The sequence below is a fragment of the Bufo gargarizans genome, chromosome 2 (assembly GCF_014858855.1).
Source record: "Bufo gargarizans isolate SCDJY-AF-19 chromosome 2, ASM1485885v1, whole genome shotgun sequence".
Taxonomy (NCBI): domain Eukaryota; kingdom Metazoa; phylum Chordata; class Amphibia; order Anura; family Bufonidae; genus Bufo; species Bufo gargarizans.
In genome coordinates, this window is record NC_058081.1 from 315,421,711 (window position 1) to 315,448,072 (window position 26,362).

The following is a 26,362-nucleotide window of genomic DNA, read 5'->3' on the forward strand; positions in this document are numbered from 1 at the left end:
TATTTATTCATTTTTTTGATAGGTGAATAAAAACAATGCCAAACTTTGGAATAATGTTGGTCATGCTCTGGAGAATGAAAAGAATTATGCAAAAGCCTTGAAGTTCTTTAAGCAAGCCACTCACGTACAGCCAGGTACGTTTCACTCACGTTCTCTAGTGGAGATCACAATCTAAGTTCACTAACAGCATGTCTTTGGAGTGTGGGAGGAAACCAGCATTAGGGCTCATTCAGACGGCCGTATGCTGTCCTTAAAAATGCGGATCCGTTTTTTTGCAGATTAGATGCTGACCAATTCACTTCTATGGGGCCCTTTTCTTCCATTCCACGGTTCAGCAAAACAAATGAAACATCCTATACTTGTTAGTGAAAATCAGGACATGGCCTCATTGAAGTCTATGGGTCCGTAAAAAAACAGAATGCAACCGTTTTTTTTTTTTTTTTTTGCAGACATGCTGAACTGTCCGCAAATAAAAGGATCCGTATTTTCGCAGACAGCATAAGGCCATCTGAATGAGCCCTTACCTTGAGGAAACGAACTCAAGTAAGGGGTGAACATACAAACCCTATGCAGTTGTCATTGTATAAAAGTTGTAACTTTTTTCTTTCTTTTTTTTTTATTTTTTTTTTATTTACAGTTTATCAATTATACACTTGGGCTACATGCACATGACAGTGAAAAATGGCTGTGTGATGGCCGTCTCACGGCCATGTTTAGCACCAGTGAAAGTCCTATGGGGCTATTCACATGGCCGTTCTTTTAATGGCCAGTGAATAGCATCCGTCCAAAAATAGGACATGTTTTCACGGATGGACCGTTTTTAACGGCCAATAGACAGGAGTCCACCTGTCTAACGGCCGTTAAAAACGGGTACAGGCCATTTTGGGGATAAAAAAAACTTAAAACTCACCTCATCCACTTGCTCGCGGTGCGGCAGTCTCTTCTTCCTTCATTGAGCAGGACCTGCCGAAGGACCTGCGATCTGCGTGGTGATGTAACGCCATGGGAGTGCGCAGTGACGTTATCGCGCACATTCGGCGGGTCCCGTTCTGTTAAGAGAGAAGAGACTGCTGCAGCGCGAGCAAATGGATAAGGAGAGTTTTTTTGGGCTGCAGGACACTATGGGGGCATTATATAAACCATTGGGGACATTATAAAGCTTGGGGGCCCTAAAAAAACACACACATACACAAAAAAAAATGTATACACAGTGGGGGGCATTTATTTAGCTGGGGGCCTTCATGGGGCATTATAAAAGCTGGGGAGACTATAAAAAAAATTGTATACACTGTGAGGGACTTTTAGATGGGGGCGTTATTATACCTGGGGGCAGCAAAAAATAAAAATATGCCTATATTACGGGGGACATTATTTTAGCTGGGGGCCTATCGTCCTGTGGGTGTTCTCAGAAGGGTGGGTCAAATTCATCCATTTTTTCATGTCTGTTTTTAACGGACATGAAAAACGGATCAAAAACGGACACACGGGCAGAAAATGGATGCACGCACCGATGCAAAATGGCCATGAAAAACTGACAGTGGTGTTGTTGTTGTTTTTAACGGACTTTTTTTTTTTTTGTCGTATGCATGAGGCCTTAGGCTGTGGTCACAGTTTACAGTTTTTACCATGGCACGATAAAACAGCCTTGTGCTCTCATCATGTTTGTGTCATGATTCTTTTCCTTCAGGCTTTCCTTTTGTCGAAATGAGCAGAATGGCCTAGTTGACTTGCCAATTTTACTGATCATAACCTTAAAGGCTATGTACACCTTTTGGGGACATTCTTTTATTATTGCATTGTACTCTTTGTGAGCTAAAAATCTTTTTTTTCAATTGTCCTTTTTATTTAAAATTTGTCCCTTTTCTCTATAGCCTTGCGCTTTGTCTAGTAACAGCCGTTGGATTTTCTCTCTTTTCCGTCAGTTGGGGAGCTGATGGGCTCCTTATCTCTGACATTATAAACACTCAGTGTAGTTCTGTTCCTATCTTATTGATAAGAATGTGGCTTCACTAAGTGTTTATAACCTTTTAGTAATTTGGAGAGGATTTATTAGATGGCTGGACAGCTAGACAGTTAGCGATTTGTGACAGAACAGCTGGATATTTTTAATAGACTAATTGGAAAAAAAAAATGCCCAAAATGAGTAAAATGTAATCATTATAAAACTTTCAGGGACAATATTTTTAAGTCTTTAACATGCCCATTTAAAGTACCGTATTTTTTGCCCTATGAAACTTAACTGCCCATAAGATGCACCTAGGCTTTAGAGGAGGACAATGAGAAAAAAATATTTTCCATTAGTCCTCAGACCAGCAATCAGACCTCCAGAATTAGGGCTTCTTAACACGACCGTGTGAAGCCCATGCTGTGGTCCGCAATGCACGGGCACCGTCCGTGGGGCAGCCGCATGGGGATCGCAGACCCATTCACTTGATCCGTCCGTTCTGCAAAAAGATAGAACTTGCTCTATCTTTTTGCGTTGCGGAGGCACGGAACAGAACCCCAGAAAGCACTCCGTAGTGTTCCGTTCCGTGCTTCCATTCCACACTGTTCTGCATCTCTGGATTTGTGGACCCATTGAAGTGAATGGGTCCTCATCCCTGATGCAGAATGCACACGGAACGGTGCCCGTGTATTGCGGATCCGCAATACAGCAATGGGCAGCACATGTTCGTGTGAATGAGCCCTTAATCAGACCTCAGCTTACAGCCCCAGTCATACCCCAAATGTTAATAAGACCCCAATGTGACCTCGGATAAGAGCCCCATGCCTCGCACGCTGTGCGCAGTCACAGCACAGCCGACAGCAAAGGACTAGGTAGCAGTGAGTACACAGCCCGGGGACTGCTGCATTCACTGCTTCCCAGTCTTCCGGTACTAATGAGTGCTTTCAAAATGGAATTGCTTCCATGATGGACGGGTAAACTCAAAGAAATATGTATATTTAACTTTGTTATACACATTGATTGTACAATCTTTTCAACATAAAATTTGAAAAACCCAATAAAAATCATTTTGATGGAAGAGCTCATTAGTATTTGCCCCATAAGACGTAGTGACTTTTTCCACCACTTTGGGTGTGTCTTATGGAGCGAAAAATTCGTTAAGTGGTATCCATCAGGATCCTTTGAAAAACTGGTTATAACCCATCCTTTATGTCCATTGTGTATCTAGTTTAAAATAAAAATAAGGTCCTTGGACGCCAGGGTTATTGTCAGAATATGTGAACTTTTCAGCAATTTCTATTCAAGCTAATTGCTACAAGTCTAACTATTGAAACCGCTGGTGATCAGCTGTAATATTAACCACTTCAGCCCCGCTAGCTGAAACCCCCTTAATGACCAGGCCACTTTTTACACTTCGGCACTACACTCCTTTCACCGTTTATCGCTCGGTCATGCAACTTACCACCCAAATGAATTTTACCTCCTTTTCTTCTCACTAATGGAGCTTTCATTTGGTGGTATTTTATTGCTGCTGACATTTTTACATTTTTTGTTATTAATCGAAATGTAACGATTTTTTTGCAAAAAAAATGACAATTTTCACTTTCAGCTGTAAAATTTTGCAAAAAAAACGACATCCATATATAAATTTTTCGCTAAATGTATAGTTCTACATGTCTTTGATAAAAAAAAAATGTTTGGGCAAAAAAAAAAAAATGGTTTGGGTAAAAGTTATAGCGTTTACAAACTATGGTACAAAAATGTGAATTTCCGCTTTTTGAAGCAGCTCTGACTTTCTGAGCACCTGTCATGATTCCTGAGGTTCTACAATGCCCAAACAGTAGAAAACCCCCACAAATGACCCCATTTCGGAAAGTAGACACCCTATGGTATTCGCTGATGGGCATAGTGAGTTCATAGAACTTTTTATTTTTTGTCACAAGTTAGCGGAAAATGATGATGATTTTTTATTTTTATTTTTTTCTTACAAAGTCTCATATTCCACTAACTTGCGACAAAAAATAAAAAATTCTAGGAACTCGCCATGCCCCTCACGGAATACCTTGGGGTGTCTTCTTTCCAAAATGGGGTCACTTGTGGGGTAGTTATACTGCCCTGGCAATTTAGGGGCCCAAATGTGTGAGAAGAACTTTGCAATCAAAATCTGTAAAAAAATGACCGGTGAAATCCGAAAGGTGCACTTTGGAATATGTGCCCCTTTGCCCACCTTGGCATCAAAAAAGTGTCACACATCTGGTATCGCCGTACTCAGGAGAAGTTGGGGAATGTGTTTTGGGGTGTCATTTTACATATACCCATGCTGGGTGAGAAAAATATCTTGGTCAAATGCCAACTTTGTATAAAAAATTGGGAAAAGTTGTCTTTTGCCAAGATATTTCTCTCACCCAGCATGGGTATATGTAAAATGACACCCCAAAACACATTCCCCAACTTCTCCTGAGTACGGCGATACCAGATGTGTGACACTTTTTTGATGCCAAGGTGGGCAAAGGGGCACATATTCCAAAGTGCACCTTTCGGATTTCACCGGTCATTTTTTTACAGATTTTGATTGCAAAGTACTTCTCGCACATATGGGCCCCTCGCACATATGGGCCCCTAAATTGCCAGGGCAGTATAACTACGCCACAAGTGACCCCATTTTGGAAAGAAGACACCCCAAGGTATTCCGTGAGGGGCATGGCGAGTTCCTAGAATTTTTTATTTTTTGTCGCAAGTTAGTGGAATATGAGACTTTGTAAGGAAAAAAGAAAAAAAAAGAAAAATCATCATTTTCCGCTAACTTGTGACAAAAAATAAAAAATTCTAGGAACTCGCCGTGCCCCTCACGGAATACCTTAGGGTGTCTTCTTTCCAAAATGGGGTCACTTGTGGCGTAGTTATACTGCCCTGGCAATTTAGGGGCCCAAATGTGTGAGAAGAACTTTGCAATCAAAATCTGTAAAAAAAATGACCGGTGAAATCCGAAAGGTGCACTTTGGAATATGTGCCCCTTTGCCCACCTTGGCATCAAAAAAGTGTCACACATCTGGTATCGCCGTACTCAGATGAAGTTGGGGAATGTGTTTTGGGGTGTCATTTTACATATACCCATGCTGGGTGAGAGAAATATCTTGGCAAAAGACAACTTTTCCCAATTTTTTATACAAAGTTGGCATTTGACCAAGATATTTTTCTCACCCAGCATGGGTATATGTAAAATGACACCCCAAAACACATTCCCCAACTTCTCCTGAGTACGGCGATACCACATGTGTGACACTTTTTTGCAGCCTAGATGCGCAAAGGGGCCCAAATTCCTTTTAGGAGGGCATTTTTAGACATTTGGATCCCAGACTTCTTCTCACACTTTCGGGCCCCTAAAAAGCCAGGGCAGTATAAATACCCCACATGTGACCCCACTTTGGAAAGAAGACACCCCAAGGTATTCAATGAGGGGCATGGCGAGTTCCTAGAAATTTTTTTTTTTTTGCATAAGTTAGCGGATATTGATTTTTTTTTTTAGTTTTTTTTTCTCACAAAGTCTCACTTTCCGCTAACTTAGGACAAAAATTTCAATCTTTCATGGACTCAATATGCCCCTCACGGAATACCTTGGGGTGTCTTCTTTCCGAAATGGGGTCACATGTGGGGTATTTATACTGCCCTGGCTTTTTAGGGGCCCTAAAGCGTGAGAAGAAGTCTGGAATATAAATGTCTAAAAATGTTTACGCATTTGGATTCCGTGAGGGGTATGGTGAGTTCATGTGAGATTTTATTTTTTGACACAAGTTAGTAGAATATGAGACTTTTTGTAAGAAAAAACAAAAACAAACAAAAAATTTCCGCTAACTTGTGCCAAAAAAAATGTCTGAATGGAGCCTTACAGGGGGGTGATCAATGACAGGGGGGTGATCACCCATATAGACTCCCTGATCACCCCCCTGTCATTGATCACCCCCCTGTAAGGCTCCATTCAGACGTCCGTATAATTTTTACGGATCCGCAAAACACATGCGGACGTCTGAATGGAGCCTTACAGGGGGGTTATCAATGACAGGGGGTGATCAGGGTGATCACCCCCCTGTCACTGATCACCCCCCCCCTGTAAGGCTCCATTCAGACGTCCGCATGATTTTTACGGATCCATGGATCGGATCCGCAAAACACATGCGGAAGTCTGAATGGAGCCTTACAGGGGGGTTATCAATGACCGGGGGTGATCAGGGTGATCACCCCCCTGTCACTGATCACCCCCCCTGTAAGGCTCCATTCAGACGTCCGCATGATTTTTACGGATCCATGAATACATGGATCGGATCCACAAAACACATGCGGGCGTCTGAATGGAGCCTTACAGGGGGGTTATCAATGACGGGGGGTGATCACCCCCCTGTCACTGATCACCCCCCCTGTAAGGCTCCATTCAGACGTCCGCATGATTTTTACGGATCCATGGATACATGGATCGGATCCACAAAACACATGCGGACGTCTGAATGGAGCCTTACAGGGGGGTGATCAATGACAGCGGGGTGATCAATGACAGGGGGTGATCAGGGAGTGTATATGGGTGATCACCCGCCTGTCATTGATCACCCCCCTGTAAGGCTCCATTCAGACGTCCGCATGATTTTTACGGATCCATGGATACATGGATCGGATCCACAAAACAAATGCGGACGTCTGAATGGAGCCTTACAGGGGGGTGATCAATGACAGGGGGTGATCAGGGAGTGTATATGGGTGATCACCCGCCTGTCATTGATCACCCCCCTGTAAGGCTCCATTAAGACGTCCGCATGATTTTTACGGATCCATGGATACATGGATCGGATCCACAAAACACATGCGGACGTCTGAATGGAGCCTTACAGGGGGGTGATCAATGACAGGGGGGTGATCAGGGAGTGTATATGGGTGATCACCCGCCTGTCATTGATCACCCCCTGTAAGGCTCCATTCAGACGTCCGCATGTGTTTTGCGGATCCGATCCATGTATCCATGGATCCGTAAAAATCATGCGGACGTCTGAATGGAGCCTTACAGGGGGTGATCAATGACAGGGGGGTGATCAGGGAGTGCATATGGGGTGATCATGGGTGATCAGGGGTTTATAAGGGGTTAATAAGTGACGGGGGGGGGGGTGTAGTGTAGTGTGGTGTTTGGTGCGACTGTACTGAGCTACCTGAGTCCTCTGGTGGTCGATCCTAACAAAAGGGACCACCAGAGGACCAGGTAGGAGGTATATTAGACGCTGTTATGAAAACAGCGTCTAATATACCTGTTAGGGGTTAAAAAATTCGGATCTCCAGCCTGCCAGCGAGCGATCGCCGCTGGCAGGCTGGAGATCCACTGGCTTACCTTCCTTTCCTGTGAGCGCGCGCGCCTGTGTGCGCGCATTCACAGGAAATCCCGGCCCTCGCGAGATGACGCGTATATGCGTCGTCGTGCACAGGGCTGCCGCCTCCGGACCGCACATCTGCGTTAGGCGGTCCGGAGGCGGTTAAACTGCTCCACTATTTAATTGTGATTTTTCTTTAGAAGGGATTTAGTGTCAATAGACTGTACAGATTAGAATAACATGGCTGTTTTGGGCAGGTGTGGTGTCTTTTTTTTTTTTTTTTTTTTTTTTTTTTGTAGGTTTACAATTGTAATGAAAAATGTAACAAGAATATAAATAAATTCTGCGTTAGGCTACATGCACACGACCGTATGTGTTTTGCCATCCGTTTTTTTGGGCAGATCCATTGTAACAATGCCTAAAACGGACAAAAATAGGATATGTTCTATTATTTTTTTTGTGGCGCTACGGAACGGACATACTGATGCGGACAGCACATTTTTGTGGACCTATTGGAATGAATGGGTCCTTATCCTATCCACAAAAAACGGAAACAAACAATGTTCGTGTGCATGTAGCCTTATTTTCTCAGCCAAAGCATTAGTGCAGTCTGATTTAGGATCTTCAGTTCATCTCATGGAAAGGTTGCCCTGGAGTTGGAGAAGATACAAAGAGCAATTAAACTTAATAGAGAATCTGTGGATTTAGTCTACCTCAGCAGCTGGTTTTCGCGGAAAAACACTTGATAGGTTTAGATGATTTCCTAGAACAAAATATCTTCAATGCTTGTGTAAATGTTTGGAGTCAAAAAGGAATTTCAGACAGATTGGCTCATTGGCCCTCATGCCGCTCACCTTCTCTCATCCACGCTCTTTTCCCCTAAGCTTGGTGAACTTGATAGATATGTTTTTTAAGCCATACTATTACCATAAGTTATAAATTCATGAACTTTTTGACAAAATTTATCTCCACTTTGCTTATAACTTTTTGTTCCCCTTTTTTGAGAGCACAGCAAATTGTGTTATTTGTCAAATCATATGGAAACTAATGAAAAATTGCCCCAAAAATAGAAAAATGAAACACCAGTCTTTATAAAGCTTCCTCATCAACTTCATGAACTGACAGTTCACGTGATGCTTTAAATATCCCACCCCTTGTCACGTGATAATCAGTTATTCGCTTCATCTGTTAGTGGCTTTAATGTTCAAGGGGTATTCCCATCTTAGACATTGGTGGCATGTCTCTAGGATATTCCCCCCAATGTCTGACAGGTGCAGGTCCCACCTCTGAGACCCACACCTATACTTAGAGCAGAGCCCGCAAAGTGCCTGGTGTGCTTCCCATTCATTTCAATGGGACGCTCCGCTCAGCTATTTTCGGCGCTCCCATAGGAATAAATGTAGGGTGGCGGTGCACCCTCTGGCGCTTTGCGGGCCCCTTTATAAGTATAGGTGTGGGTCCCAGAGGTGGGACCCGCACCTATTAGACATTAGGGCATATGGGGTTCCTGAACAGAAAACACACCATTCTAGTCAGTGGAGTCTATTCAGCTCCATTCGTGTCAGTTATATGCCGAATCCGGCACTTCTGTTTTTTTCTTTGACCTCCTTCTATAACAATGGAAATTACTAATGCTGGTGTGAATCCAGCCTTGTTTCTCATTCTGAGGGTAGGATCACACCACTGTCGAGTACCATGTGGTGATATATTAATTGCCGCACAGCACCAGTAATGCCATGCTGCCATGAATTATGCATGCCTATTAAACCGTGTCATCCTCATTGGGCTTTGTGTACATCACTGTTTAGCCTTTCTGTTCTCCTTTTCTGTTTAGGGGCAGGAGAACGGAAAGGACGGAGAAGGCACATAACTGAGCCGAACGGAGCCTAAGGACCCCATAGACTATAATGGGGTCTGTTATGTTTCCGCTCAGAAGATGATTTTGGAGCATTATAGTCTATGGGGTCCTAAGGTCTCAGCTATGTGCCTTCTCCGTCCTTTCCGTTCTCCTGCTCCTAAACAGTGATGTGAACGAAGCTTTAGTTGTATTACAGACCAGTGCAGCCTGTATGACCACTAGGTACTCGACTGCCGTGTGTCCACATCGCATCCATGACACAACTGTGCTGTGTGCTTGTACTCTGCATGCCCCTGAAGTACTAAAATTGCATGGCTATAGCAATAAGAAATATGACTGACCACTAGTACTAAAAGCTACTGCCAGTTGAGGTATTTTGTTAATTACTTAACCCCCCTCCCCCAAACTACTGAGCCCAAAAAAAACTACTAGCTATGCACTCACACACCCTTTGATGATTTGCCAGCAGCTGCTGCAGAAGCTAGTTAGTGGGCTGCTGAGTGTTAGGCCTGTCTATTCTGTCCGGGCCTGGAGTCTAGGGAGTGAGGGGGGCCCAGCTTCTTGGCTTCCAACTTGCTAGAGGACGGATCCGGCTCCTGGTCAGACAGACTCGGGTAGTGGACATGCTGGCTGAGGCAATGCCACATGTACAGCTAGTAGATAGGTGGTGCTATAGCTCCTCCTGCACAGAAGAGAGGAGGAGCAGGCGTCGTAAGGTTATGTCAAGCCTGACAGCGTTGTTTGTGGCCTGGGCAGCAGCAGCACAGGGGGCAGGGCTGTGCCGCTAGAACTACAGGAGCCGCAGGCAGCGACAAGAGACGTTGCACAGTAGGAGGCTGCAGACAGCAACCCTACAGCCATTGCACTAATCAACAATTAATGGTATCATGGGGATTGGCGGCCCAATGAAGTGCTAGGAGGCATTTGCCCGTTTAGGGCCTCCTGAAGCTACTTTGAAACTGGAAATTAACATTTTGGCTAGAAACGAAAACATTTTATTGTAAAGCTTTGATGTCCTGTGTTATCAGGCTGGCTTTGTTCAGTTTCTAACTGTTGACCAATAAATAAAACCACTAGATGTATGCTGGGTGCCCAAAGCAAACAAACTGGGAGCATCACTATTTCCAAGCTTGTGGTTTTGGATAAATTGTGGCTGTTGGTTGTGAACTAAAGACCCCAACATGACAGATACCCTGAAGTACAGGCATGTTGACGTTCTAACTATAATGCTGACTCTCTGAAAAAAAACTTTTTTTTCTTTATGTTTAGTCAGATTTATGGGAGTATAGTGTTGATTTTGGCCACAGTGGGGTTCTTTGGAATGTACATAACATAGAGATTGAACTATACTATAGGTTATGTTACTGCTTGCGTATTGTGCTGTGGACGCAAATTAAAATTTTAGGTGAAATGTAATGCATTTCAGAGCTCTGTTCATTTATATGACCTATATCTCCATCTAAATATTTGACTTGTTTTTATACAAGTTATTCTTATATTGAGCCCACCTGCTTTGTTGTGTTTTTTTGTTTTTTTTATAATTTTTTTTAAATCGCAAACAACTGTGCCAATGAATGCGACGTTAGACTGCACAGTTTTTCACATTTCAGAGCACTCGTTTCTGGGAAGAAGGAATGGAAATTAGCTCGTAGCAAACTCAGCCTCTAATGCCACCAGACGTAAGGTAGCCATCCTATAAGTAATGAATAGCTTTTTAAAGGTAATGTGTCATCAGAAAATGACCTATGGTTTAAATCATGTTTTTATGTCAAACACATTTTTAAAGCAATTTTGATCTTTTTTTCATTTTCCATGTCAATATCTATATTTTAAATAAAAAATATAAAATCCTGCAGTTTTTGCACTGGCTACTAAGAATAATAGGTACCACTTCTTGGTCTATACAGATCATGTTACCTGCTTGTAACGGATCTCCTGGCACCCTGACCGGGTACCTCTGTCGATAGATGCTCCTAGTGCTTTCCGAGGACTCCAAGCACTCCACTTGACACCGTATGTACTGCAGACCCCACGAACCGCCGAAGCTTGGTTGAGGTCTCACCGTCTCCTACCCACCCTGGACCTATGACAAGGCTCCAGGCTCCAGTGGGTGAACCTCTCCTAAAACCAGAGAGCAGGAACAGCTCTTACAAGAGCTAGTAGTTATGCCAGGGGAGTATAGCACATCTTCAGCGTATAGCAATCCCCCAGTGTCGATCAGTTACCAGCCTCAACTTGGTAAAGGGTAAAAACAGGAACGCTTTATTTGAACACACAGCATTGATTTATACACATTTCCAACAAGGTTACCACCTACAGGGTTTTGTAAAAACAGCCAATAACATGCATTTACAGTATTGACACCTTCCCAGCAATTGTACACAAAACCCCCTTCCCTCTGTCTGTAACGCAATCAACAAAATACAATGAGCATTGTCTGTGACGCAATTAACACACTGGCATTGTCTGAGACGCAATTAACAAAATACAATTGCCAAGCATAATGGGCTAACTTAATCGCTACCAGACAGACCACACACCTTTTTACCCACCCACAGAAAACACCTCAAAACCCCACACAGCCCCATAATTTATACACTCATGGATAGCTCTGATCTGGGTGAACAACATATCCAAAAATCACCCAGATCCGAGCAGGGGTTCCCGAATTCCATGGAAGTCACATTTGGCCGGCCGCAAGCATGGGCTTCCTGTCCAAAACAGTTCCACAGATTTAAGCTGTGCGGCCGGTCTGTCTTCTCCTTCAAAGTTATTATGAGCCATAATCCTGGGGCAAAAGGCTAGCAACCAGGCCCCTCCAAAACCCAGTGGCAAAGTTGGTTTCGCCACACTGCTTATCTGTCATTTTAATCCTGCCTGTAATGATATCACCTCTGTGTACAGATAAGACATGATCCACCATTCACAATAGGTGATTATTAAAGCTCATCTATTCCTTCCTTCTACAATGACCTCTGCACAGGGCACAGAACATGTCTAGATAACTTTCCCATAATAGTAAATAGGGCCCCTCTTGTCCATTGTGTCTATGCAGTTTTCCTAATGCTTTCTAAATGCTCAGGCAAGATGGCCGTCCCATAATCTTGTTAAGAAAATAGAATTGTAAAAAATCTAATAAAAACAGATTAGAGAAAAAGATGTGTTGCTATCTGGGGTTAACTGGCAGATACATTTTTTGGTGACATATATTTCCTTTAAAAGGCCTTGAGACATCACTTGGATAATTAAAGGGGGTTGTGTCACTTTAGTATTCGGCGCAGGCATAGTGAAGGAAGGACACTCACTGGCTGCCGACTTTCTTACTGCGCCTGCGCTGAATACTGCACGGCGCAGGCGCAAGATTTACCATGCACTCAGGGCCGGCAGGAGGATGCAAACACTGCCTGGCCCTGTCCATCAAGAACTGAAGGGAGGTAACAGAGGTGGGAGAACGGAGCCTCTGGGAGCAGGAGCAACGCCCCTCCTGCCTCTAGAGGCTCATTTGCATATTATAAAAGTAATAATTCTGCAGGCATAGATAATCACAAGAATTCCACCACACACACCCCAAGTAGCTTGAACCTGATAAGGGGGAATATGTTGCTCATTGAGCCTGGTCTTGACTGAACCTCATTAATATGGCTTTGGATTGAGTCATATGACACAGTAGATGGAATGTCTTAGTGAACATTGGACAAAATCATAGGCGACAGGACTAATATGTTCTATTAGTTATTTGTGGTGTTAGTGTCTTTGTATATTCTCACCAGATATTTCCATATGTACATTTAGAGATATCAGAAATGATAAGATACGATTGGATGTCTTCACATACCTGTATTGTCGGGTTATTGCCCTAGAAGCCTAATTGATACTTGATTGTGTTATATGTGAAGCTGTACAATCTGTCTTTTGCACTGTTCATTTAGTGAGACTGTTATCACTGTATGTACTTTATATATGCTTTTACTTTTCAATAGACACAGATAATCACAAGAATATCATAGTTAGGTGCAGCTGACATTAGCACATGACTAATGTCAGCCAGTTTAACTTAGGTATTCCCTTTAAAGGGAATGTGTAATCCCAACATGACAGTATTTCAAATGGGTTTTATTAAAAAAAGGGTAACTCGCTTGTTAGGACAGTCAGGAGCGGAAATGTGATTTGGTGACAGTTGAGTTGTACTGACAGAAGTCTAGATAAGGCAAAATAGCAGTATGTACTATACATAAAGAGAAGGGGGGACTTTATCATCAGGGGAATATTAGAAGTCAGTTTTGCCTGAGTACTTTATGCCACATTTATAAAATGTCTTGTGTTACTTGATAAGTTTGTCTCATCCTTAGACCTAACACTTTTGTCTAGAGAAGCTCCTCCAGTTTTCTACTCCGAGATTGTGACTTTAAAAAATAAAAATAAAGTCTCGGTGACAAACATGGCTAACCAGGCCCATTTTTCCAACCACATTACAAAACTGGAGCCAGTGGTGTAAAATGCAAAAAGTCTAAAACAGTTCGCTTAAATTTTGCACAAGCGAGAACTAAAAGTCACAAAAGCCCTATTTTTGTGACTTTTTGAAGCCATAATTATGGAGTGAAGGTATGATAAATCAGGGCCTCGGTTCTGTAGATATTTTTCCCCATTAGTCGCTGTTGGAGGGGGGGTATACTCCACACTTGGAGTCTGTAATTGGATATGGCATTTTACTTAGTTAACGCCTATTAATTGTAGCTGGCATAAAGCAAAAACAGTGCCGAGCTACCTAAATATACAATATGGGAAGGCAATGTGCCACTAATATGGCAACCATCCATAAAAAAATGTAATTGCATAAGAAACCACAAATACATAATCTCTTCTATTTAGCCACCATAAAATGTTATCTTAATATTTTTTTGCATGACAAACTACACTCAACATTTCAACATTTTTTTTTCTTCATTATAACGGTGCCCCCGGTGTGTACTTTGTATGGTGATGTGCACGTCAACCTACTGAAGTGGTCACACATGCTCTGTTCATCCAACCTTATTTACTGTTAGAGAGGGAGAGAGCTGCATCAGAAAGAACATGCCCCCCGAGCAAGATAACCCCCCACCCCCACCAGATACTAAATGCACCCCCCCCCCGAACTTTGTAGAGAGAAAGCTGCATCAGAAAGAACATGCCCCCCGAGCAAGATAACCCCCCCCCCCACCATATACATAATGCCTGCTGAGCAAGATAACATAACTCTCCCCCCCCCCCCCCAAGCTTTGAAGGAAGAAAGCTGCATCACAAAGAGCACGGTCACTGAGCAAGATAACATTCCCCCCCCCCCCCCCACCACCAGATACGGTCCCTGAGCTGCCAACTTGAAATAAATTCAAATTGGAGCTGAGAATGGAGAGCTCTAGGTCCATGTGAGGTACAGAGCTGGTTTTAGCTTTGTAAGAAAGAGATTGTCATGTACTATATGATGTCTGATTTTCATTTTTTACATGAATCGTGGCATAACCCCTTTGAAGAGTTTATACAAAGATGTAAACATATCCTCTATCTGCAGGATATGAGATAAGCATGTGATCTATTCATTCCTTGTTACTGCTGGAAATGGCAGAAGCATCTCTGGCAGACCCATAGAAATGGAGGGGCAGCACACTGCACACTTGTTTGACCACTGCTTCATTCATTAAGGGAATCAGGAGCCCTGTTCTCATGACTGTGGGCGTCTAATCTGTCAGACCCCCAACAATCAGGTGCCTAGCTCCCTATTCACAACATAGCTTTTATCTTTTAATTAGACACATGAGACATTCCCTAAAATGTCATAGAAAATTGTTTTGCGTATTATTCTTATGATACTGTTTGTGAAGGGGCCTTTCACGTACTCATTACACTTACATCTTACTCCACTTTTACATATGTCCAATGTCACTTTTGGCTAAGTCAGGTCCTTTAAGACTTTACAAAAGTCACGTCTTTCCGAAAAAGTTGCATGTTCTATTAAAAAGTCGCATAAGATAAGCATGGTCCTCACTGGAGTGAAATTGCGCAATTTTTTGCAACTTTTTAAATTGTCGCAATAGTAATTGCGTGTCCACTTTCAGAAAACTGGCAAGCATAGTGCAGAGCCAATAAAAGTCAAAAAAAAATTGCGCAGTTTTAGCAATTGCGCAACATTTTTAAACTTTTTTTCATTCTTTTATTTTGACTTCAGCTAATGATAAATCTGGCCCTTTGTTTTTTCTCCTGTGGGATTTATTCATAATATGTAATATGTGTGATTTTTCAGATGACATAGGTGCTCATATGAATGTTGGAAGGACATACAAGAATCTTAACAGAAGCAAAGAAGCTGAAGAATCGTATCTAATTGCAAAGTCTCTTATGCCGCAGGTAAATATGCTACACTCCGCTTTCATTAGTCAAGGATACTATGAGTGTTAAAAATAGTGACACGTGCCTATATGTGAAGTTACTGATGCATCTTGTTTAGCCACATAATAAATGGATTTTTGGGTACTTGCCACAAAATCTCTTTTTCTCTTCCATTCATTGGGGGAGAAACAGGATAGACCATAGGAATAGCTGCTGCCAATAGGAGGTGGACACTAAGCACTCCTCCCAACAGCTATACCCTTTCCACAGGATCTAAATCAGTGTGCAGGCCCGGCTATAATAAGGCAGACCATGCGGACGCCTAAAGGGGGGGGGGGGAGGAAATGAAACTTATTTTTATTTATTTTTCATTAATCACTTGCATGCCGCCGGCCTCCTGCGGCTGTTCTCTGTGTGGTGGTCCTCATATGTTCTCTCTGGGCTCCCGAGTCCTGACAAGTTGTTTGAGGACCTTTTCCACTCTGCCAATCAGTGGCTGTAGCTGTGTCACGTGTCAGGGCAGTGATTTCCCCATGACTGGTCTGACACATGACACAGCTGCAGCCACTGATTGGCAGAGTGGGAAAGGTCTTCAAAGTCTTGTCGGGAGCACAGAGAGAAGAATCCAGGACCACACAGAGGAGAAGGGGAGCTGCTGCAGACGGGAACAGGCCCAGGTGAGCACAATGTTTATTTTTACACAACCTTAATAGAGGGGGGAAATATGTGCCATGGGGGGGGGGGGGGGAGAAATGTGACTCAAAGGGGGTGATGTAAAAAGCAGGGGGTGATGTGACATGGAGTGGGAGAAATGTCACATTTCTCCCCCTCCATGTCGCATTTCTCATCCCCCTCCATGTCGCATTTCTCATCCCCCTCCATGTCGCATTTCTCATAGACTGGAAGCAGCTACTGTCACCTAATACTGAGGATAAATTACATAATTGCACTAAAAAATTTATCCCTTTAGGTAACGAGTATAAACGGCAAAAATTAAACCCCCCCATGGCTTACAGCTACTGTAAAAAGAGCAATAAAAATAAATAAATAAATACTAATCTGAGGGGTCAGCTGTAGCGTTTGAAGATTACAAAGGGCTTAATAACATCTGTAAAAAGGAGATAAAATTGGTAAAAAATACAAAACTAACAGGTGGCAAAAGAGAGTAAAACAAATCCCCCAAAACTCATTAAATATATAATTGCTAAAAAAAAAAAAAGGTCTGAGCAGGTAGACCCCCTAAATAATGGTAAGGGAGGGGTAGTAATCACTGAAGATAAGAAAAAGGCAGAGTTACTAAATGTTTTTTTTAGCTCTGTATATACAAAAGAAGAGAAAGGAGCTGATATCTGGTGCTGGGGCTTTTATTACATCCAGTAATATACTCAATTGGCGAACTGTAGATAGGGTCCAGGAGAAGTTAAATAGGGTAAATGTGAACAAGGCTCCGGGTCCAGATGGATTATGCCCAAGAATGCTTAACCATTCAACTCCTAGAGTTTTTTATTTTATTTTTTTGCCTTTTCGTTATGCGCTCCCTGCCCTCCCAGAGCCATAACAGTTTTATTTGTCTGTTCACATAGCCATATGTGGACTTGTTTTTGCAGGACAAGTTGTACTTTCCAAAGCCACCATTTAATATTGCATATGATGTAGTGGGAAGCAGGAAAAAAAATCCAAATGGGGTGAAATTGCAAAAAAAAAAAAAAAGATATTCCACCACAGTTTTACAGTTTTTTTTTATTTTTTATTTACGACATTCGATGTGCGATAAAACTGACCAGTTACTTTTATTCTACAGGTTAGTACGCATCCGGCGATACCTTTTTATATGTATAGTTTTTTTTTGCGTTTTGTGAGTGATAAAAAAAAATTATAAAGTGGGAAAAAATCTGGTTTAGTTTTTTGTTGCCATATTTTGACCCCTATAACTTTTTTGTAATTGTGTACGGAGCTGTATGGGGACACTATTCTGGGGTGTGTATGACTTTTTGATTACTTTTTATTAAAACATTTTTGTAGAAAGACCAAAAACGGCGAATCGGCCATTTGGACGCTTTTTTCCATTTTGCTGTTTGCCGTATGGGGAATATATTTTTATTTCTATACCATGGGCGTTTTCGCACATTGCGACACCCATGATGTGTATTTTTTTTTTTTTTGTGTGTGTGTTTTTTACACTTTTTTATAGGTCTATAAACTATAACAATCAATCTAGCACTAGCATTGGACTCTGATTTCACTACTTTCCTATGGAGCCCTATTACAGGCAAGGGCTCCATAGGAATTACTATGCAGCAGCCTCCTGTCATTCATAAAGACAGGGGCTGCTGCATACACGCTCCGGCTCCTCCGATCGCCACACGGGGGAGCTGGAGCACATTGCCGTGGTCAGGATTGACCACAGCATCTGAGGGGTTATATGTATGCGATTGGCATTACTGCTGGTTGCGGACATTAGCCACGGGTGTCTGCTATTAGAAGCAGGCAGCCACCTGTGGCTATGGCGCCCGCAGCAGGCAGGAGCGGGCGCTGTGGAGTTGTCTGTCTGGATGTAAACTGGGTGCTTAGCAAGCAGGTTGGAGCATTGTAGCAGGGCTAGCTATGGCTCTTATCCACCTACGAAAGATCAACCCAAAGTCACCATCGGGAGAGACTTTGCTGTTGCCAAATGGCAGCACCAAAATTGGAAAAGGAGGGGCACAGCGCAAATGTTATTTATGTGGCACACTGATTGGAATGTGTAGGTAGGCATTCTGAATGTCTGACATCTGACATATGAAAAAGCCAGACCTCCTGAAAAAGATGCAGCTGTCCCTATTCAACCCAGCAATTCATGTGAATGAAGGAAGACAGTTTAGAGGGGTTGGTGTGCATGAGAAATCTGATGGTCAATATCCACCAGCACTTTCGGGGATCCTCCCGCTAGGACACCTGCACTGAAACAGGAGGCCCATTCCTCTATAGCTTTGCTGAACCAGTTGTATGCAAAGACTGGACAGAGAGTTAAGCTGAACGCTTTTGGTCAGAGAAGGAAGTTTCATCTGCCATGGGCAATATGGTATGTTTACCCAAACTGAATTCTGGAGGGCCCACAGTAGGGTGCAGAATACTTTTTTACCAAGCTCCTCAGGGAATGAGTAGAGAAGGTCAAGGCGTTTTGGCATAACAAATTGCCAGTCTGGGAAGTTCCAATACTTGGCTAGACAGGAATCATAGTCTGTGTGACACAAATAAAAAATTCAGGAACGCTGGTGGAGTGGCAAAACGAGAACCCTTCTCGGGCTGGAAAAAGTTTCTTTAACCTGGAGAGTTTCAGTCACTGCAGAAATAAGACCATCAATCATGGAGGAGAGTTTGAATAACTGCTCCCCACCTAAAGTTTGCTCTGTATCAGAAATCTTCCCTTCCAAGCACGCACTCAGGAGAGGACACCCCAGAATGCTACTCCCTAGTGGGAGATTTGTAGGATCTCGGGGAGGAAAGCAAATAGTCCTGGTTTCTTCCAGAGGTAGACCCACTGGGGTCCCCCTTCTGGTGGAGCATCGGAAGAATGGCTGTCTGTAATCCTACTCTCCAGGAAAAAGGGGGAAAAAATGCAGGCCTGCCTCCTACAGACACTAAGCGAAAACTCAGTCCCTGTGGAAAGGGTATAGCTTTTGGGAGGAGCGAACACTTCTAGGCTTAGTGTCCACCTCCTAATGGCAGCAGCTGTACCCATGATCTATCCTGTGTCCCCCAATAACATAGATGACAAGCTTTTTTTTTCTTCCTTTTTGTTCTCCTGCCTTGTAGAAAGGGGTGTAAATGAAACTTCCACCCAAATGGCTGTATTTGTATACAGCCTTTCCTAATAAACCTAGGCAATCGCACTTCTGGGAGAAGTTCTAAAGTACCATTTAAAGCTTCCATACACCTTTGAAACAGGTTCATTTCTCCTGTCTCACCTGCTGCTTGTCTGCTGGTACCTATTTTATTGCATGGTCAACAGTATAATGCATGGTTAAACAGCGTATGTCTTTTTGCATTGGCCACAGGTTAACAGAAAGATTGTTGCCCCAACCCGCTATGATATCGATATTCCGTAATGAATTATGAATTGATTTTGTCTAGTCTTTCTCCTCGTATTATAGAAATAACAAAATACAACTTTTTTTATATGCAGTGAAGCCTCTTTGTAATGGGTGATCTCAAAGACGATGGCTAGTTTGCATAGTGAATGTTGGAACTGAGTCAGTCACAGGAAATCTGGATTTACTTTAAATCTGACATGCTGCATACACAGCTATAGTGTCCTAACTGTATGTTCTGTAAGCCGTGTTTTATAGAGCACAGCCACTATGACAATGAAAGGCCTGAAGGCTGGAACATTCACCAGTAACGTGTGCAGCACATTATGAGGTTTCCATTCTAACACAATGACTTGGCAGGCTCTAGTTATTATGCAATTATGTGTTTTTTCAAATGTCTGGTTTGCGGGTGTATGAATATTACATTCCCTCTGGATTTTCGTGTAGCACAAACCTCAAAACAGGATGCTTTATTCAAGGTGAAACATTTGCTCTTTATTTTCCACATGGTGGTCATTACTTCATTCCAGCCTATATGACTTATATAAGAACCGCCATCACAAAATAAAAATGACTGTAGCTGTTGAAGAGCTATATAAAAGTATAGTTTAAAACTGCTACAATACTGTCAGCAAATGTAATGTAGAACTGGAATAGCAGATGAGTTGTTTAAGGGGTTATCCCATGAATAATGTAAAAAATTAAAATCAGACATCAATATAGTCTGACAATACATTTCTAAGAAAGCTAGACCCAGCCCTGTACCTCACATGGATCCAGAGATCTCCCCATTCATTGCTCTACTAGATTTATATCAAGTTGACAGCTCAAGGGGAGTGTCTTTTCTGCTGCAGCTAAGGGGGCGTGTCTCAGCTCTACCTATCACAGCTCAGGAGGCAGTTGAAGGATGTAACTGAGCATGTGCGGCCTTCTCAGTGAGCAGGTCAAAGAAATAAAAAACAAAACAAACAGCAGGTGGTGCAATACAGATACATTTTATTGAATAACAACGGGGCTAGGCTACATTTTTTATTACATGCAATTACAAAAGTATTCAGAATATTTTTCGTGGGACAACCCCTTTAAGTGAAGAACCACATAGTTTGTAAAATCATCTTTCCTTTTGATAAGGTAATTCCTGGAAAGAGGTATGCTGCCCGTGTTGCACCAAATCACCTGAATGTTTACATAAATCTTGCAAACTTGATCCGTGCAAATGAGTCCCGACTTGAGGAAGCTGATCAGTTGTACAGGCAAGCAATAAGCATGAGACCAGACTTCAAGCAAGCGTACATTAGCAGGTATTGAGATGATCCTACGTGTTTCATTTAATCTGTATTTGTAACACTTGCACACAGCTTCTTAACAAATATGAATTCATGACCCCTACTGATCAGAAAGTGATGGGATATCCTAGCGCTACATCATCACTTTTTGATGCAGAAAAACACTTTTAATAAGGTGGACCTCCATTTTTTGGGCTTTACTGTGTCTCTATTTTTTCTGTGAGGTTGACACATACAGCTAATCTATTAAATGTAGTCAAATTAATATAATGTATGAGATGGAGGAGGTTGTGCCCCTACTGTCTCCTTTTGTACCCTCTAGGTCTGAGCATTTTTATTTTGTTTTTTAGAAACCACAAAGGTGAGGTTAGAAGAAGTAATAGTCCCCTTAGTCATCCTTTACCAATCTAATCCTGACGCGTACTAGGTCTCCTGTTGATCTCTACTTTTTGCTCCCTCTCCACTTGAACCACTGAACACAGTCAATGGGAGGAACTAGAGACCACTAGGGACCTGGTAATCGTCGGAATGCCTGTATCTGAGATAGATAAGGTATTACAACTTTTTTGCAGTTTTTACCAAATTTTAAATGGCTGGCTAACAATTTCTAACCATTTTCTGTATTCAGCATACTGTATTAAAGGGGTTGTCCTGTTTCAGACGGAAACCTACCTGACAGATCTCATGCCACTGCATTGGTTCTGCTGGCTGGGCTCTATTTGCCTTGAGGCAGTAGTGACATTGCATTGACAACACTACAGCCAATCACTGGCCAACACTACAGCCAAAAGCACTGCTGAGATCAGTGATTGGTTGCAGCGGTCATGTGTTGATGATGTGATGTCACCAATTCAGCCAGATAAATAGAGCCTGGCCGAGAGAACCGGAGAAGCGGTGTGGGATCTGTCAGGTAAGTACTTGCCACTTTTTTATTGTAGGCAGGCAAGTTATAATATGTAGTAATCGCTTCTACCTGTTGACAAGAAACTGGTATAGTATTACTAGACAAATTTGGGATATATTACATGTTTTTTTCACTCCTTTATTTTATGTAGAGGAGAGTTACTTTTGAAAATGAATAAACCTTTAGAAGCTAAAGAAGCTTATCTCAGAGCTTTGGAACTCGATGGGATGAATGCAGACTTGTGGTACAATCTTGCAATCGTTTATATTGAACTGAAGGATCCAAATGAAGCCTTGCGAAACTTCAATCAAGCACTTGAACTGAATCGCCGGCATAAGCTTGCATTGTTTAACTCTGCTCTGCTCATGCAGGAATCTGGTATGTTTCTATTCTGACTGCAGTTCTGAACAAAAAAGGTCAAATTGCTGTAGCTAGCTTAAAGGGGGTTTCCAGTCACATGAAGTTATCCACAGAATAGAGATAACTATTAGATGGGCGGGGATCCTACCGCAGGAATTTCCATAGATCTGTGAACAGAGGCCCCATACCCCCTGCAGCACACCATAAATAAACGCAGTGGCCGGTCGCACATGTGTGTGGTCGCTCCATTCATTTCTATAGGAGTTTCGGAGTTGGTCAAGTACAGCACTCACTTCCCATAGAAGTGAATGGATCGACCACATGCATGCCCAATTGGTTGCTCTGTTCCTTTCAGGGGGGCACAAGGAGGTATGGAGCCCCTATTCCCGTGATCGGTGGGGGTCCCAGCGGTAAGACCCCCACCCATCTAATAATCATCCCCTATCCTTTGCATAGGGGATAACTTAATCAAACCCAGGGATGGCCAACCTGCGGCTCTCCACCTGTTGTAAAATTACAACTCCCACTATGCCCTCCAGTAGGCTAATGGTTATAGGCAACCTGGACATGCTGGGAGTTGTAGTTTTGCAGAAGCTGGAGAGCCTCAGGTTGCCCATCCTTGACCAGAATACTATCTAATTAAAGTGACAAGTACAGGGAGCTGTGCATTCTATACTAGAGCATATAATAAACTGAGGTAACACTTGGATGTACAGTAACTTGCTTTGTGATGGGTAAAGTTATATCAATTAGCTATAAAGGGTACATGAATAACGCAAGCAGCCAGTGCGCAAAAACAGTATACTGACCATGGTGGAGCAATGCACACAAACATGTATTATGGTTTTAGGCTTCATCTTGGTGGGAAAGAGGGTAATACATGACAGGCTACAGTTCAGATACCTACCGTGTTTCCCCGAAAATAAGACATTGTCTTATATTTATTTTTCCTCAAGAAGACACACTATGGCTTTATTTTCAGGGGATGTCTTATTTTTGTATGGTACAACAATCTACCTTTTATTCAAATACAGTTAAGTCGTCTTCTTCTGAAACATCGTCATAACTCTCCAGACCCAGAATTCCATCCTAAATTTCTTGCGACTCCATTTCCTTTACAACCATTGACCACAGCTTTATTCTTCCCCCTGAGGACACACTATGCCTAAAGCAGAACTTCCTGCTCCTCACTTCACTGAGGAGACTTTTACTTTCACTTTCTATGTCTCCTTCTATGCCTCAGCTTGCAGCACGCACAGAAGGACCGGGATCTGACAGGGAGAGCCAACCTTGTTGATGGGGCTGCCGGCACCTCTCCGGTCACCTTCGAGATAGCAGCTGTTACGATGGGGCAGATGAGAAGGGCTGCCCATCTTCTCTACTGGTCTGCTTAGCCACGCCTATCGCTTGTCCTATTTTCAGGGAAATGCGGTACTAACTAGCATTCTTAGGTGCCATATATAATCGCCTCATAATTCATCATAGTAGTGAAAAGGTCATATGATTGCATCATTATGTACATAAAATTGAAATCATCAGGCTCATTTGCCAATTATGGGTGCCTGTGTCATTGCTAGCATACCCAAAGTATACGGTTAGCAAACTGGAGGTATTGCGTGCACTTGAACAGTGCAGTGCTGTGACTACACATACACCCATATGAAATACTGAGCACATGTGCATGTACTAAGACTAAAAGTGCAAGAAATACCTTAGAACACATCGCAAAGTCAAGGTGAGTGATGTACAAAAAAAAGCGTTTAAAAAAAGGATCTTCGGTTTCACCTATTTGAAGCTAATGAGATGTGTTCACGTTCGCCCTTTTCTTGAAAATAAATATATTTCTTTTCCTTAAGGCAATCCCAAATTGCGACCAGAGGCTAAGAAAAGACTTTTAACTTATGTTGAAGAGGAGCCACATGATGCAAATGGTTATTTTAATTTGGGAATGTTGGCCATGGATGAGAAGAAGGATTTAGAAGCTGAAAAGTGGATGAAAAAAGCCATACAGTTACAGCATGGTTTCCGAAGTGCCCTCTTCAACCTGGCCCTTCTCTACTCCCAGACAGCTAGGGAATTGGATGCTCTTCCAGTCTTGGAGGAACTTTTGCGGTACTACCCTGACCATATTAAAGGCCTTATCCTGAAAGGAGATATCCTTATGAATCAAAAGAAAGATACTAAAGGAGCCAAGAAATGTTTTGAAAAAATTCTAGAAATGGATCCCAATAATGTGCAGGGAAAACATAACCTTTGTGTGGTGTATTTTGAAGAGCGAGATCTTTTGAGAGCTGAGAGGTGCCTTGTTGAAACACTGGCCTTAGCCCCTCATGAGGAATATATTCAGCGACATCTCAGCATAGTGCGCAGCAAGATCATGTCAAAGAATACTGCTGGGCAGACTACCCCACCAGCAGGTGTCCAGTCATTGCCTGAAGGACAAGGGCAGGAGGATGACTTCAAAGGCAAAAAAAAAACTCCATTTGAAAAATTGCAAGAGGAAAAAGAAATACCAAAAATGAATACGCCGATAAAAAGGAAAAACAAAGAGCAAGTAAAGACTAAAAGTCAACAAGAGAAAAATACTAACAAAGAGGTAAAGCAAAAATCTACAAGAGAAATCAAAGACATTGAAAATAAAAGAGTTGCTGCTTTGAAGCGCTTGGAGGAGATGGAGCGTATTCTAAGTGGAGAATTAGCTGACGAACATCTGTCAGACTGAAATAGGGTGTGTGCGAAAACTTTATTTTTCATGTATTGTACCCTGCACAGCCTTGAGCACATCTGGGTGAACATGAAAGCAGGTTAAGCAAATAACTGTGCAGGTATTCAACACTACTGAACGAAATTGCCGAATAACTTTTTGTCTACCCCAAATTCTGTTTTATATTACACAACATGAAAGCTCGGTATACTTTTTGTACTTGTTTTCTATGCTTTCTCATTAATGTCATCAATTACTAATATTGACGTACATTTTAAGTGTTTGACATACTCCACAATGAGGCTTTACAGCAGGGCTGTTGCACTGATATATGGACCACAAGCCCCAAGGCGGTTGACATGTTTTGTTTTAAGGCGTGTGTTAACAGAATCAAAGCATTTTTTTTGTATTCACCCTTTGTCTCTTGCTTGTCTAGGGTGGCGGTAACACATGGAGTATTTGTGTTTACAGCTGCATAGTTCTTTATGCTGGGATTGTGGTAAGCATTCACATGTCATATCATCTGGTTGCATTTGGTCCAGATATCACACAGGCAGTGTGACCATTTATAGCAATATCACCTTAAAAGGGTTGTCTCCTTTCTGCCCAAATGACCACCAGTTCCCATAAATTTCTCATATAAGCAAACTGCAACATCCATAGCTACCCATGATAGTGGTTGCATCCTCTTGTGCGTTCAGCGCACATTCTGAAGATTCTACTGCTTGTATGTGCATTATTGCTAATAGCTTTCAGTGCCTGTGCTGTGGAGACACAACCACTACCATCTTGGGATACTATGGACAGTGTGAGTTGCTTATATGCATTATCCTGGACACCAGGGAGGCCTCGCCATATAGACTTATGTCTTTTGTACTACATAGTAGTACCTTTTATAGTCTCTGCCAGCTCCTCTACCTCTCTTCCCTGCATCTGGAAGGTTTGGTGAAGCAACTTAGGGAGAATAAGAAGGTTGGAGGAGCCGCAGCAGAGACCAGGGCTTGGAGGGTCTCTCTCTCTCCTCCTAGTCTTCAGAATCTCCTCTCTCCAGCCAGAAGGTGAGACCGATCAGTTTGGGAAGAACATGATCAGCGGAGCTGCAGCAGAGAGCCAGCGTACTCTAAGAGCCAGGCACTCAAAGGACACTTGGGAAGAACAGGATGGCTCACTACTGCACAGTTCCAGTTAATGTCAGATGTATGTGTGGTATATAAGCAGCTATAGGTGCAGTCTGCCACAGTATGAGGGAAGGACTACACTCCGTAGTAGATGCATCTATCGAATTTCTCATTAACCCCCTGACAGTTTTTCCTAAGCTCTGCCCAGGCTTTGATGAAGACACAACAGTTCAGCCTGGGCAAAGCTCTGGCAGCAGGGTGAGGGGAAAAGGACTACTTAAGGCTACTTTCACACTTGCGTTCGGTGCGGATCCGTCTGGTATTTGCACAGACGGATCCGCACCTATAATGCAAACGATGGTATCCGTTCAGAACGGATCCGCCTGCATTATATTTCAGGAAAAAGTCT

The 26,362-nt window shown here is 42.6% G+C and overlaps 1 protein-coding gene across 2 annotated transcripts in view; it reads left to right on the forward strand.

The window, feature by feature from the left end:
* TMTC3 (transmembrane O-mannosyltransferase targeting cadherins 3) overlaps positions 1-25,050 on the forward strand; it is a 77,753-nt gene extending 52,703 nt beyond the window's left edge. For both annotated transcript variants that reach the window (XM_044280492.1, XM_044280493.1), the window contains exons 10-14: positions 23-134; positions 15,426-15,529; positions 20,713-20,882; positions 21,923-22,149; positions 23,988-25,050. In XM_044280492.1, the coding sequence (XP_044136427.1) occupies positions 23-134; positions 15,426-15,529; positions 20,713-20,882; positions 21,923-22,149; positions 23,988-24,853 (1,479 nt within the window). In that variant the 3' untranslated portion in view covers positions 24,854-25,050. The remainder of the gene's footprint in view (positions 1-22; positions 135-15,425; positions 15,530-20,712; positions 20,883-21,922; positions 22,150-23,987) is intronic.
* The last annotated feature ends 1,312 nt before the right edge of the window (positions 25,051-26,362 follow it).